The sequence below is a fragment of the Zerene cesonia genome, chromosome 22 (assembly GCF_012273895.1).
Source record: "Zerene cesonia ecotype Mississippi chromosome 22, Zerene_cesonia_1.1, whole genome shotgun sequence".
Classification (NCBI taxonomy): domain Eukaryota; kingdom Metazoa; phylum Arthropoda; class Insecta; order Lepidoptera; family Pieridae; genus Zerene; species Zerene cesonia.
The window spans coordinates 1,282,264-1,294,977 of NC_052123.1; the positions used below are offsets into that span (position 1 = coordinate 1,282,264).

The 12,714-nt window shown below is 35.8% G+C and overlaps 1 protein-coding gene across 3 annotated transcripts in view; it reads left to right on the forward strand.

Moving 5' to 3' along the window:
* Positions 1-8,981, forward strand: part of LOC119836026 (sprouty-related, EVH1 domain-containing protein 1) — a 15,279-nt gene extending 6,298 nt beyond the window's left edge. Inside the window, exons 3-13 of one of the 3 annotated variants that reach the window (XM_038361193.1) lie at positions 288-397; positions 876-1,044; positions 2,322-2,333; positions 2,895-2,983; positions 3,873-3,996; positions 4,815-4,900; positions 5,629-5,728; positions 6,403-6,490; positions 7,115-7,226; positions 7,947-8,038; positions 8,716-8,981. In XM_038361193.1, the coding sequence (XP_038217121.1) occupies positions 288-397; positions 876-1,044; positions 2,322-2,333; positions 2,895-2,983; positions 3,873-3,996; positions 4,815-4,900; positions 5,629-5,728; positions 6,403-6,490; positions 7,115-7,226; positions 7,947-8,038; positions 8,716-8,845 (1,112 nt within the window). In that variant the 3' untranslated portion in view covers positions 8,846-8,981. The remainder of the gene's footprint in view (positions 1-287; positions 398-875; positions 1,045-2,321; positions 2,334-2,894; positions 2,984-3,872; positions 3,997-4,814; positions 4,901-5,628; positions 5,729-6,402; positions 6,491-7,114; positions 7,227-7,946; positions 8,039-8,715) is intronic. The other 2 variants (XM_038361194.1, XM_038361195.1) reach the window with 2 other exon arrangements.
* Positions 8,982-12,714: the final 3,733 nt, after the last annotated feature.

Below are 12,714 nucleotides of genomic sequence, written 5' to 3' on the forward strand. Positions count from 1 at the left end.
TTTTTTGTAATATTTCCAAGTGCATATTTGTTTGTTCATTCAACCTATTCCGAAAAAGGAAGAGGTTTTCAATTCGACTGGATTCTTTGTTTTTGTTACCTTTGAACTTTTGACTGGGTGAATCGATTTTAATGATTTTTTTTTTTATTTGAAAACTACTGCCTTCCGCGTGGGGTCAATTTAAATTTGATCTCGGTTCTCTGGAAGGCGGTTTAGTTTTCTCTTAAAAATACCTAACTATGCCTACACCTACCATACCATACAATATTGTGATCTCCGTTTGCCAGGCGGCGGGCAAGCGGCGAGCGGGAGTAGCGACACAACATCGGCGTCGGGCGCGGCACCCGTGCTGCCGTACGAGTACTATATACACGGGAAACGGATAAGCGATAATACGGTGAGTTCTAATATAGTAGCCACTAGCCTACTTAGCTTAGCTTGGTGAAGTGATAATGTAAAAATTTTAAGAACTTATTTTTTATTTGGTACATTTTTTTACGCAAAGCGTTCTGTTATACATTCTATATTCTTGGTTTTACGAAATTCGAACTAACAATTCTTGACATCTTGAGCTTAGAGTCCCACAAAACCTACAAAAAAAAATAACCAAAACCAATAGCATTTCTCAGATTAGCGAGTTCAACCAAACATGCAACATCTTTTGCCCTATATCATGAATATAGACAAGCTTAAATCTCTATAAACATCCAATTGCAATCTCTTTAGCTATATATTATTATCAGTTAGTTTTGCACACTTTTAGTTGACATGGCTGAACTGGCAGACCCATAGTTTGCGAGGTCAGTTAGTATGTATCGTAAATTCGTATCGAGATCTCTCGCAAAAAGAAAACACCCCCCAAAAATCAATTACAGGTGGTGCTCGAGTGCACGATCCAAAAGGACTTCCAGTACCACAAGGTGATGCCGACGTTCCACCACTGGCTCACCGAGGAGAAGCGCTTCGGGCTCACGTTCCAGACGGCGGCCGACGCGCGCGCGTTCGACCGCGGCGTTCGGACCGCGCTCGAGGAGCTGCTGGACGGTAAGCTGGGGGCTGGGACGCTAACCGCGGCGCGACTTGCGCGGGGGCCGCGCGCGAGCGACTTGCGAGTGGCACGCAAGTGACTTGCAAGCGAGCTGCAAGTGACTTGCTTGTGACAGGCAAGTGACTTGCTAGTGACACGCAAGTGACTTGTAAGTAAGGTGCAAGTGACTTGCTATTGACACGCAAGTGACTTGAGAGTAAGGTGCAAGTGACTTGCTAGTGAGTCACAAGTGACTTGCAAGTGACTCGCAAGTGACGTGCTAGTAACTTGCTGGTGACCTGCGAGTGACTTGCAAGCGACCTGTAAGCCGTTTATGGGGGGTTGATAGAAAGAAAACAACCTGAAAAGGCGATATAAATGAATAATAAATACCGCCGCGGTATACTTGTGCTGTGTGATTTGTAAGTGACTTGTACGCTAGGTTAAGCCGTTTGAGGTGATTTGAAAGAATGATAGATTTAAACGAAATAAATTAAAAAATATACATATATAAAACAAATTTTTATTATGAGAACCTAAAATCAACATAAGTATAAAATGAATATCCACTCGGTCATAATAGAAACATTGAAGTAGGTACTATTGGTCGATATTGGACAGATTCATTATTTTTTGTTCAGCCAGATATGACGTATAACCAAAAATTATTCAGTATCTTTATGTTTAGTATGATGTGGCTATTAAATGTTCAGGTTTTGTTTCTGTTAATGTTTTCCTGCTTCTAACTGAAGATAATTTATTGATCATACTGTTGTAGATTCTATTATATATCTAAAAGTATTGTATAATATTTAATTTAAAGTTATATAGCATTGAATATAAATCATATAAATGAGAAATTTTGAAAAAAATAGAAAAAAAAAGTGATCAAAATTGTAATTCTGTGGAGTCAAATAAATGTTTCTTTCTTTCTTTCTTTCTTTTCTTTATTCTTCTAAGCCGCTTGTTTTTGCCGAACCGTAGCAAAAAGACGCGGGTTCGAATCCCGCCTCGTGATCAATTTTTTCTATTCTTTCAAAATTACTCATTGAATAACATTGGCAATTAACTTATTTTAAAACGCAATAGTTTCAATTCAAAATAAATACATTTTGCTAGAAATAGTCGTGTAGATTTTTAAAGGGACTCGAAAGCATTTGGTCCTTCGAGACGGTATTTTTTTTGCCATCTATCGTGTAAATTGAAAATGCATTTAAATGGCAACGCTAAAACGCTTAGACGTGAACTAATTTATCTAATGTGCTTTCTTTTGCTTCCCTTCTACCGTATACTGGATTCCTACACGGTACGTATTTCTCTATATTTTATATGGATATTATTATTAAATTAATTTGCATTGATATATGGTGTAAGGAAAATAGATCTATATTAAAAACAAAAGAAATTTTAGCCACAGTAAGTTAGTTTTTGCATTCTAAATTTATAATTTAAAGTTTGACAAACAACTCTGATTAAAAATAGTTAATCTTTCCCAAATTATAATAAGCATTATTCAATCACAATCGTAATTAATCAATGAAAGCGTTAAGCTTCACTTTATGAAGCACTTGAAATCTTACAATAATCGTTTAGAAGTATTTTATCATATGTAAATTTTTATGGACGATTTCTCTATTTTCTACTATGCACAAGAAAAAAAAATATTTAGCTTTAATCAGCTTCTATCTTTTGTCTTGTGTCAGTCAATTTCTTAATAAAATGAGGACAATTCTTCCAATTTCCAATGAGTACAGTAAAATTTTATGTTTCTTTTTTTATATAATTAGCTTCTTTCCTTTCATAGCTATCAAATTTTTATAATAAATTAAAGCAAAAATGATAAAATAGTCGTGTTGTATTGCCGCAGGTCTGGGTGGCTCGTGGCCCTCACACTATTCGTATAAACTGCGAAACCAAGAGCGGAAAGATGATGATGAAGAAAACAATATATTCGAAGTGAGTACATTGAAACACGCTTATAAGTTACTTCGCCTGTATGTATGTATGTTAGCCTATATGTGGTGGCTCAGTGGTATGAACCTCGGACTTCAAAATCGATAAGTCGGGGTTCGAGACCGGGCGAGCGTGCAGGAAATAAATTGATTTTTCAATTTATCTGCGCATGTAGATAGCATCACCACTGCTTAAAACGGTGAAGGAAAACAATGTGAGGAAACCGGCATGTCCAAGAATCAAAAGTTCGACGACATGTGACATCTGCCAACCCGCACTTGGCCAGCGTGGTGGATTATGGCCTGAACCCTCATAGGAGGCCTGTGTCCCAGCAGTGGGAACATATAAGGGCTGATGATGATGATGATGATGATATGTATGTATGTAACTGACACCTTTAGACTCGATTTTGACCCACTTTAAACTTACAAATTTAATTCAAACTGTGTACAATTTTCAAGGATCGGTGACATTTTCAATTATTTCATGAGTTTTATCTTATTATCCTGATTCGGATCTTCTAATTTAAATAATTGGCATAATTTCCTATACTCTATTTAAAGGGCCATAAAAAAGCCATGGGTTACGCCAAAACCCCATTGTGTTCCGTCGAGCCGCTTTAGTGAAGGGGCCACGGGTGCTGGTTATAATTCATCCGCGACCCCTTGAGAGACTCGAGAACCGAGGGTACCTGATACCACGCTCACTAAACTGTTCGAAACGTCGGTTTAACTACTATAATGAATAAATCGCGTTTAAAATCCGTTCAATAAGTCTTTAATTGTTGTTAAAAATTTAAACTGAAAATGCCAAACCGTAGAGTTCTTCTCATTCATAAAGCATATCAATGCTATAAAACTGAAAATAAAAATTTGAAATTGCTAATTTCCAGTGCCTCAACCTGCCGACGGACTCGCGCTCGAGCTCCGAGAACTCGACGGCGAGCCGCGCGCGGCGCGACGACCTGCAGACGCCGATCCTCTCCGCCATCACGCTGCCGCGCCACCCGCTCTCCGGTGAGTGGCCGGCGCGATCGTCGCCATCGTCGCTAACCTCTCTATCAAACTTCATCGTTGCCATCGTCTTTATCGTCACTATCGGCGTCATCGTCTCCATCGACACTATCGTCGCCATCGACGCTATCGTTGCTGTCGTCTCCATCGACACCATCGACGCCATCAATATTGTCTTCGTCATCATCATATACATCGACAAAATCACACAATCTTCATCATCGTTATCTCGGAGTGCAGGAGCCGTCACGAATTGAGCCAGCCCGCACTCACATCACCTTCCTCAGTCCATTCCTATATCCACTTCGTCAAACATTTGCTTATTCGCTACCCTTTAAAAGCGGGCGTCACCATTGTCATCATTTTCATGCTCAATATAATCGTCATGGTGACGACTCGCGTAATCATCATCATCATCATCAACATGATCGAAATCGACGTCGACGTCACCTTCATCGTGTGCATCGATATTGAAAATACACAAATGTCGTTATAGTCATCATCACAATCACCAGATTTATCATTAAAGCACCCTCTGTGATGGCACATTATGTTTAGATGTTTTTCATCACTGATTAGCATAGCAATGGTGATTAACTGACATATTGTGATCATACAGACGATAGGTACCATGAATAACTTTAAACAAAAATTCAAATTAAAAAACTAACCAACCCATAGGTTAGTTTGTATGAAACTCCATTAAAACTGATTGCGAACGAAGTCGCTAAAAAACAGCTAGTGTATAGATAAATAGAAAATCTAAGTGTTATAAAATTAATAATGAACTCGATTTAATATACATAACATTGATATTTCAGAATCGCTGAAACAGTACGAGACTCAGTTCGCCGAGAAATCTATAGAGGACGATCCAGACCGCTGTCCGTACGTTCAACTGTCTGCTGTGAGTTGATTGACACTTCTATTGAATCTATTTCACCCGTGCGTTTGTATGTAAACCGACTCCTTTAGACTCGATTTTGACCCACATTAAATGGACAGCATTAATTTTTTTTTTTTAATCTATACATATAATAAATCTGTAGAAAAGTCATTTTTGTACATTGAAAAAAAATAATAGCGAGTGTGTGAAAACATAACTAACAGAACCCATTTCCATTATTTTTGAAATTTTCGTCTGTTTGTCTGTGCGCACATCACGTAAAATCTACGAATTAAATGCAGACAATGTTTATATACAAAAATTATACGTAACTTGAGGTATAACTTAGTTTTTGTTTCATCGAAATCGGTTTACTCTATCACAAGATATGATTAATTTGATATTCCTACGGAATACGGACTTACGCGGGTGAAAACGCGGGGCGCAGCTAGTACGTAATAAAAATTAAAACTTTGTACATTTATCAAGGATCGGTGACAATACAATGCATCCATTCCTTTATATATTCATTAAATAATATTATATAAATCCACACATTGTTTTGTTGACAACGAAAATACATTCAAGAAGTTTTATTTACAAACGAAATGAGATAGCATTCTTTTAATTTTCAAACTTAATGTGATCTCTTTACGATGTAGTAAAGAGATTTTATCAAAAAGTGTTCAATGTTCACGTAGCTATTGTAAGATCGACGAACGCTAATATTGAAATTATTTATACACCAGGTTCACGAGTACACGTACCCACAAGTGAGTCCGGGCGGCATCATTAGTTCAGAGAAATCATCGCCGAACACCAAGCCAGCACTGTTGAAGCGAGATTCAGGTAAAAACCCTTGATCATTCCCGCTAATATTATAAATACGTAAGTGATTCAGTTCACCTGTCTGTCTCTTCTTCACGCCTAAACGAGTGAACCGGTTTTGGGTGAAATTCGGTAGTGAAATAATTTGAGTCTCGAGAAAAGATATCTAACTTCAAGGGACATTAGTCTTCAGCCAGAGAATTTCAGCTTGATACCTGCACGCGTTCCCGAGTAAAAGGTTCTTAACAGACGGACAGACGGACAATGTGATCCCATAAGGTGTTATAACGAAGTATTATAATAATGTTTAATGCTCCTAATCACACCATCTCTTGTAGATAGATAATATGTATTTATGGTACTGTACCATTTCTTTTTTCAAATATTTACAGTTTCATTGTCTCAGACTTCATGTATACCTTATTTTTTAATAGGTCTGTTAGCAACATGGATCAACATAGTATTTTCTTGTGTTTGGTTTTACGCGAGTGTTATACATTTAGAAATTAAAAACTTTTCAACGGTTAATAATATAATTAATAAATCGCGTTTAAAATCCGTTGAAAAGTTTTTAATTTCTAACATGGATCAAGTTCCATTATATTTGGATTTTTAGGTCCAGACCTCAAAACTGGACCCTAACCTGATAAGGACCCCTAAAACAGAATTTAATCCGAGAATAACAAATATTTCAGGGTCCATAAAGAAATGCTCATATAGCGGGCCGCCGCCACTGCCAGATAAGAAACCGGCCGAGACTTACCAAGCTAGATTGAAATGCAGGTAAATATAATATTAGGAACTAGTGGCCTGCCCCGGGTTCACGTGTGGTACATATATAGCAACATTAGCATTCAGAGACACACCGAAATTTTTTCTTGTCTATTATTTCGCGCGTCCACGTCCCCATCGTCTGTACCCATGGAACGACTGAACCGATTTGAACGGCGCTTTTCCTATTTGTTAGACCGCACTTTACTTGTGACTATCACGCATTAACCTCTGTAGGAATCTGTGTGAAATTCAGAGATAGATTATAGTCTGGATTTACGCATAGGTTATATTTTAACCGGGTACCACGCGAGTGAAACCGCAGGTTCCAGTTAGTACAACAGACTAGCTTCCGCCCGCGACTTCGTCCGCGTGAAGTAGTTACTTTGGACTAACGCATAATTCGCAGCGCATGCAGTTTCGCTCTCAATAGTAAAAATTTCCCCCGATTTTGGAATATTCTTCATTGGTCTTGGCTTGATGGTACAGCCTATAGCCTTAGCCTATCTAACACTGAAAGATTGTCTTCAAATCGGACGACAGTTGCTGAGATAAGCGTGTACAACCAAACAAACTCTTGCATCTTTATAATATTGAAAAAATGAACACAATTAATTAGTTACAAACAAATTCCAGGCATTGCCACGAATGGTACTTGGAGAGCGCGAACGGGAACGGCGCGTGCGAGTACGCGCCGGACTGTTTCAAGTCTTGCATCGATCACGTCAGTTGCATTCAATGCGCTCAGGTAATTTGGAAAAAAAAAAGCGAAAATGTATAATTTTTTTTTGCACGTCTCTTACATTGGTGTATTGAAGTATAACGTGACACAGATCTCTCTCTCTCTCTCTTCTCTCTCACTCTCTCTCTCTCTCTCTCTCTCTATAAAAAACTCTATGCTTCACATATACAGTAAAAAGTAGTTCAAATAAACAAATTATTGTAGTACCAAATCGTCTGTTGTCTTTATTTTCCAAGGCAAAGTAAAAATTTTAAAAATAGGTTAAAATTTTCAGTTTTATAGCATTTAAATGCTTTATAAATGAGATATTCTCAAAAATAGGATTATTTATAATAGTTTATGTGAGTTGGAGTTTGCTATTATTTGTCAATTTTCAATCCGAAATGTTTTCAATGCTTAAAAGGCTAAAAAAACCTTATCTTATTTTGTTTTATGTGTGTAGACTCGATGCTCGTCCCAGCTCCGCCCGGATATCAAGATTCCTGATTGTATCCCAAGGGAACATTTAATCGGGATAAAAAGTATCCTATCACCCAAGTCACCTCAAAACCTGTCTGTATACCAAATTTCATCAAAATCCGTTCAGTAGTTTTAGCATGATTGACGGGCAATTGAATCCAAACAAACAAACTTTCACATATATAATATTAGTGTGTTTTTAAATATGATTGTTACTATCAAATGTTTGAAAAATAAACTGCTAATGCCATTTTATAACAATTTCAGTGTATGCTGTACCACTGCATGTCGGATTCGGAGGGTGATTTCGCGATGCATCCCTGCGCGTGCGCAGCGCCCGATGAAAATTGCGCCAAACGGTATTAAATCCTTTTTTGTTATGTTTTTTTTTTCTTATTTTTAATCATTTAATTGTATCGTTTTTGTGACTGGAGATTTACAGTTGTAGTAGTTTACAGGCTACTTTTTTTATTCTAGTATCTCATTCCCATGGGAATTTCCAGTATTATGCGCAATTTGATTCGATTTTGGGCATTTCGAGATGATTTGTGATCGTGAATTTGATTTTCTTTACCCCCAATTGCAAAGCTCTTGGCTTTATCATATTTTTTGGATTAATTACTATCCCAAAAATGTCATATAGACATAATCCTTCTCCTACCCTTCTCAGTCCTTTCCTTTGTTCCTCTCGTTAATTTTTCTTTCTTAATCCTTTTACATTTTGAAGTCGGCTTTTCATTAAGAGGCGTAAGGTCTGCAATCGACCTATCCGCCTCTCCAACTGTTCATGGGCGGTGGTAGCACTTACCATCAGGCGACCCACCAGTTCCATCGCCGACGATGTCATAAATCTACGATAGTATAGTTACAGGTTTTTTTTTATTTAATTAAGCTAAACTCAGAAACTACGCGACCGATTTTAAATTTTCTTTCGCCATTGGATATTTACTATATATAATGTATCACACACGAAGCAGAGTCTGGCCGCTAGTACGTTTATTGCAGCATTATTAATATAGAACAATTATCATTCCAGCTGGCTCGGCATTACTCTCCTCAGCCTGGTGGTACCCTGCCTCTGGTGTTACCTGCCCCTCCGTTGTGTGCACCGAGCTGCCCGCTCAGCCAGGATAGCTGGTGGGCCACACGCTCCCATGAGGAAATAGCATACGCTTCAGTAGTACAGCGGTGCGGGGCGAGCAGGTGGTTGGTGCACCGATGATGGGAAAATAATGGAAGATGAAGATTGATGAGGGAGTGGAAGTTGGAGTTGAAGATGGTATTTTTATGGTGGGGTATTTTAGAGAGAAAAGAAATATCTGTAAAGATATGTGAAAAGGAATCTTTGAATGTTGGAATTCTAATGGATAATTTGTGTGAATCGAATCATTATTGTGAAAACATCCGTGCGAAATTTTTGAGAAGTGGATCTATTGAAAACTATGAAAATAATGTTGGGAATAAAATCTTAGAAATTATGTGGATAACAAGAATTGGAAAACGGGGAATAAATATTACATTATTGATTGCGATATAGAAAAAATGGAATAATCTAAATAAGAGTTCAAATTGCGTAGTTATAAAAATGAAATTACACATTTATATTTGGATGCTAATAATTGGAAAATTATTTAACAAATGCGTAAAATTTTATGAAACAGACAGAACTTGAATTTGTAAAATACAAAATGTTATATATTGAGTTGAGAAAAATTTGGATAAATATCTAAAATGGATGTAGAAATGATGTTGGCCAGTAATATAAAGTTTGTTTGTGCATTGATAGTCAAAGTAAGTGCAATGCAAAGCAAATTTTGAAAGGATTTTGTCGATGCAAAGATATATTTCGACAGAAAATATTCATATTCAAATATTTATTAGATGTCTTGAAAACGGATATGGAATATATTTTCCGCAAATTATTATATGTATATTCAGTCGGTCGGTAAATTTGATAGAAATTTTGTGAACTGAAGTATACAAGCAAGACGGCATACAAGTGTGTTCAATCGAGGCAAGGATCGGAGACCGTGAAACTGTGAACTTTACAAGTGTGCGGTGAAAACGATAAGTGTAAATAAGTTGAGTGTTTGAAGTGGATATCGAAAGGCGATCGGACAGGAGCATAGATTAAATCGTGTTGTTTCCTTCCAACATACATGATTGTACTGTGCGAGAGCGAGACACAAAATCGACGTCATTCGTCAAGTAAAATGTGTAAGGATTACACTTTTTTATGTGATAGATACTGCGTTGCGGCGTCTTGCTTGCAAACTTTATGTGCAGTTTGATGCAACGACTTACCATAGAATAGTTGATTGTTGTGAACAAAATAAATGGAATTTAATAATTTAATTTCGATGAAAATTCAATATATATATAACAGTTACTGTGTCATAGATATAATATCATGTTCCGTTGGTTGTTGCTTGAGAAAATTATGATATATACTTGAGGTAATAGATTATCAGTTACATAGTGAATATTATATTAAAAGTTAACACAATGTATGTATGTATAACACCAGTGAAACATATATTTATAAATAAGGTAACAAATATGAAGAGTTGTATTTATTCTATACGTAATTCTTCTTTTTAGTTTTCGTTTTGTATAAAATATTTTCACACAAATACGTACAAATCTCTATGTCTATGTTAAAAAAAAAACAGATATAGCATTTCTGCACTGTTCAAGTGAGTGACAGAAAATCTCAAAATGAAAATTTTGCGAGAAAAAGTAACCACCATTAAAAATTAATATTGAAAATTATATTTATACTGTATTATACAAAATAATGCAACATATAACACAAATGTTTATTTTGCAAAATATATTTAACGCAATGAGTTTCAATTCTTTTTAAATTTTTATATGTGTATTTTTGGATGTGGCAACTTTATTCTAAGTATTAATTATAGTGTTGCCACTTAGATTAAGGTGTATTAAAAATTGTCATCGCACATTTATGTACTTCTATTGCGGTTGATGCCAAAATTATCTGAAATTGATAATTTTGCTGCTGGGCTTGGTTTGCATTCGTGCGTTTTGAACGTCGCGTTCTGAACGCTCGCGTTAATCGACCGCATGTTAACATATTTCGTCTTCCACGTTTATTTTTATCAATGCAAATGGCCGCGTTTATTTTGAAAAATATGCGCTTGTTAAAATTTATACGATGTTATTGCAAATGTTGAGTATGTATGTTACGTTATATCTGCTTATTCTATCAAAACATTCAAAATGACTAAAATTGACCAATCACAGAGCTATATCTCTCCATTTGTCATATACTCTGCTCTGATTGGTCGGAATCAGTCATTTGGAACGATATTTTTGAGTAAAGCTCAAATCATGCTGTCTCGTTTTAATAAATTTGTACCTTTTAGGTAAAGCGAGACAGCATGATTTTTGTTCTTATTCTCCTACAAATATTCAACATATCTTTCATGTTATTTACTAACTTTGCGTTAGTCTAAACTCTAACACATCACGTTAACTAATCTAATTTTTTCCTTTAAATAATTTTTAAATTTGAAGTTAGACTAAATCATTTTAAGTCGTTTTCTCTTTTTAATTTTAATGGTATTACGGGTAGAAGCGTTACCTAGCATTTTGATCTTTTCCATTTTGAAATTATATTTAAAACAATATAATAATAATGATAAATAATAATAATCGTAATGTCACTGGTAACGATATAGTTATTATAATGTGTTGATAAATACGCATTAAGGATTATTCTAGTTGTTAATTAAATCTTTGGATCTGATCTAGTCTTGAATTCGAAGTTTAATCAGTATTTTTTACTTCAGTTAAAAAATTGACCAATTGTATTTTTTCTAATAGCACGAAACCGTTTGCGGTTAGGTTGGTTTCGCGCGCTCGCATACAAAAACAAAAAAAAATTTATCAATAATATAATTTTGGATATAAAAATATGAAAACCCTCGTGATTCGCGAGAGTGGGCTCACTCGTGGAACATTCCGGATTTCGTATTTCGGTCGCTGTTTTAATTTTCGAATTAACGCAGCGATGACAGGAACTAAAATATAATTTATCTGCGCAATAAAACTCCCATTCACGGACCGCCAGCGCGCGAATCCAACCAAATGGAAAACCTCAAACTCCTTCGTCCGTTATTTCCATTATATTTGAATTATTCGTAATTAATAAGTAACGTAAGTGTTAAGTGTAAGAAAATGTATTTTAAATGTTTTTTAATTAACAAAACGCATGTCGTCTAAATCTGTTTCGAACCTTAACATGATATAAAGAGACTTTTATTTGTAGAATAAGCATAAATTATGAGTGTTTAGTGTCTATATGAATTGTAAGTGTCAGATTAAAATATTATAAACCAAAGTTTATGTCTGATGTTGGTGACCCACACAGGGTTGATAATGTATGCATCATACATATGGAATAAATAATCGTATTTAATAATGTCTTTTATTTTATCACTAAGTATCCCAATGCTAAAACAAAGAAGTGAATTTTTTAAACTTCCATCACCCATTCGAAAGAAACTCGAGGCGAGGCGAACTCAGGCGAGCGTGCAGGAAATAAATTGATTTTTCAATTTATCTGTGCATGTAGAAAACATCACCACTGCTTAAAACGGTGAAGGAAAACATCGTGAGGAAACAAGCATGTCCAAGAATCAAAAGTTCGACGACATGTGACATCCGTCAACCCGCACTTGGCCAGCGTAGTGGGTTATGGCCTGAACCCTAATAGGAGGCCTGTGTCCTAGCAGTGAGAACATGTATGGGCTGATAATGATGATGACGATGATGCATAAATTTGAAGGTGAAACAGCGCTTAGCATAGATGTTTGGAACTAACAAAACATAAAAAATTTAATAGTTCATAGATTAATTGATAGATATCAAAAATAAAGCATATTCTATTTATAGTAGGTATTATAGAAAAAAATAAGAAATACTAAGGTAAATAATTTACAAAAAGCACTAGGTAGGTATTACTAAAATAATATTTATTAATACGTAAATTTAGTTACATAATTACTAA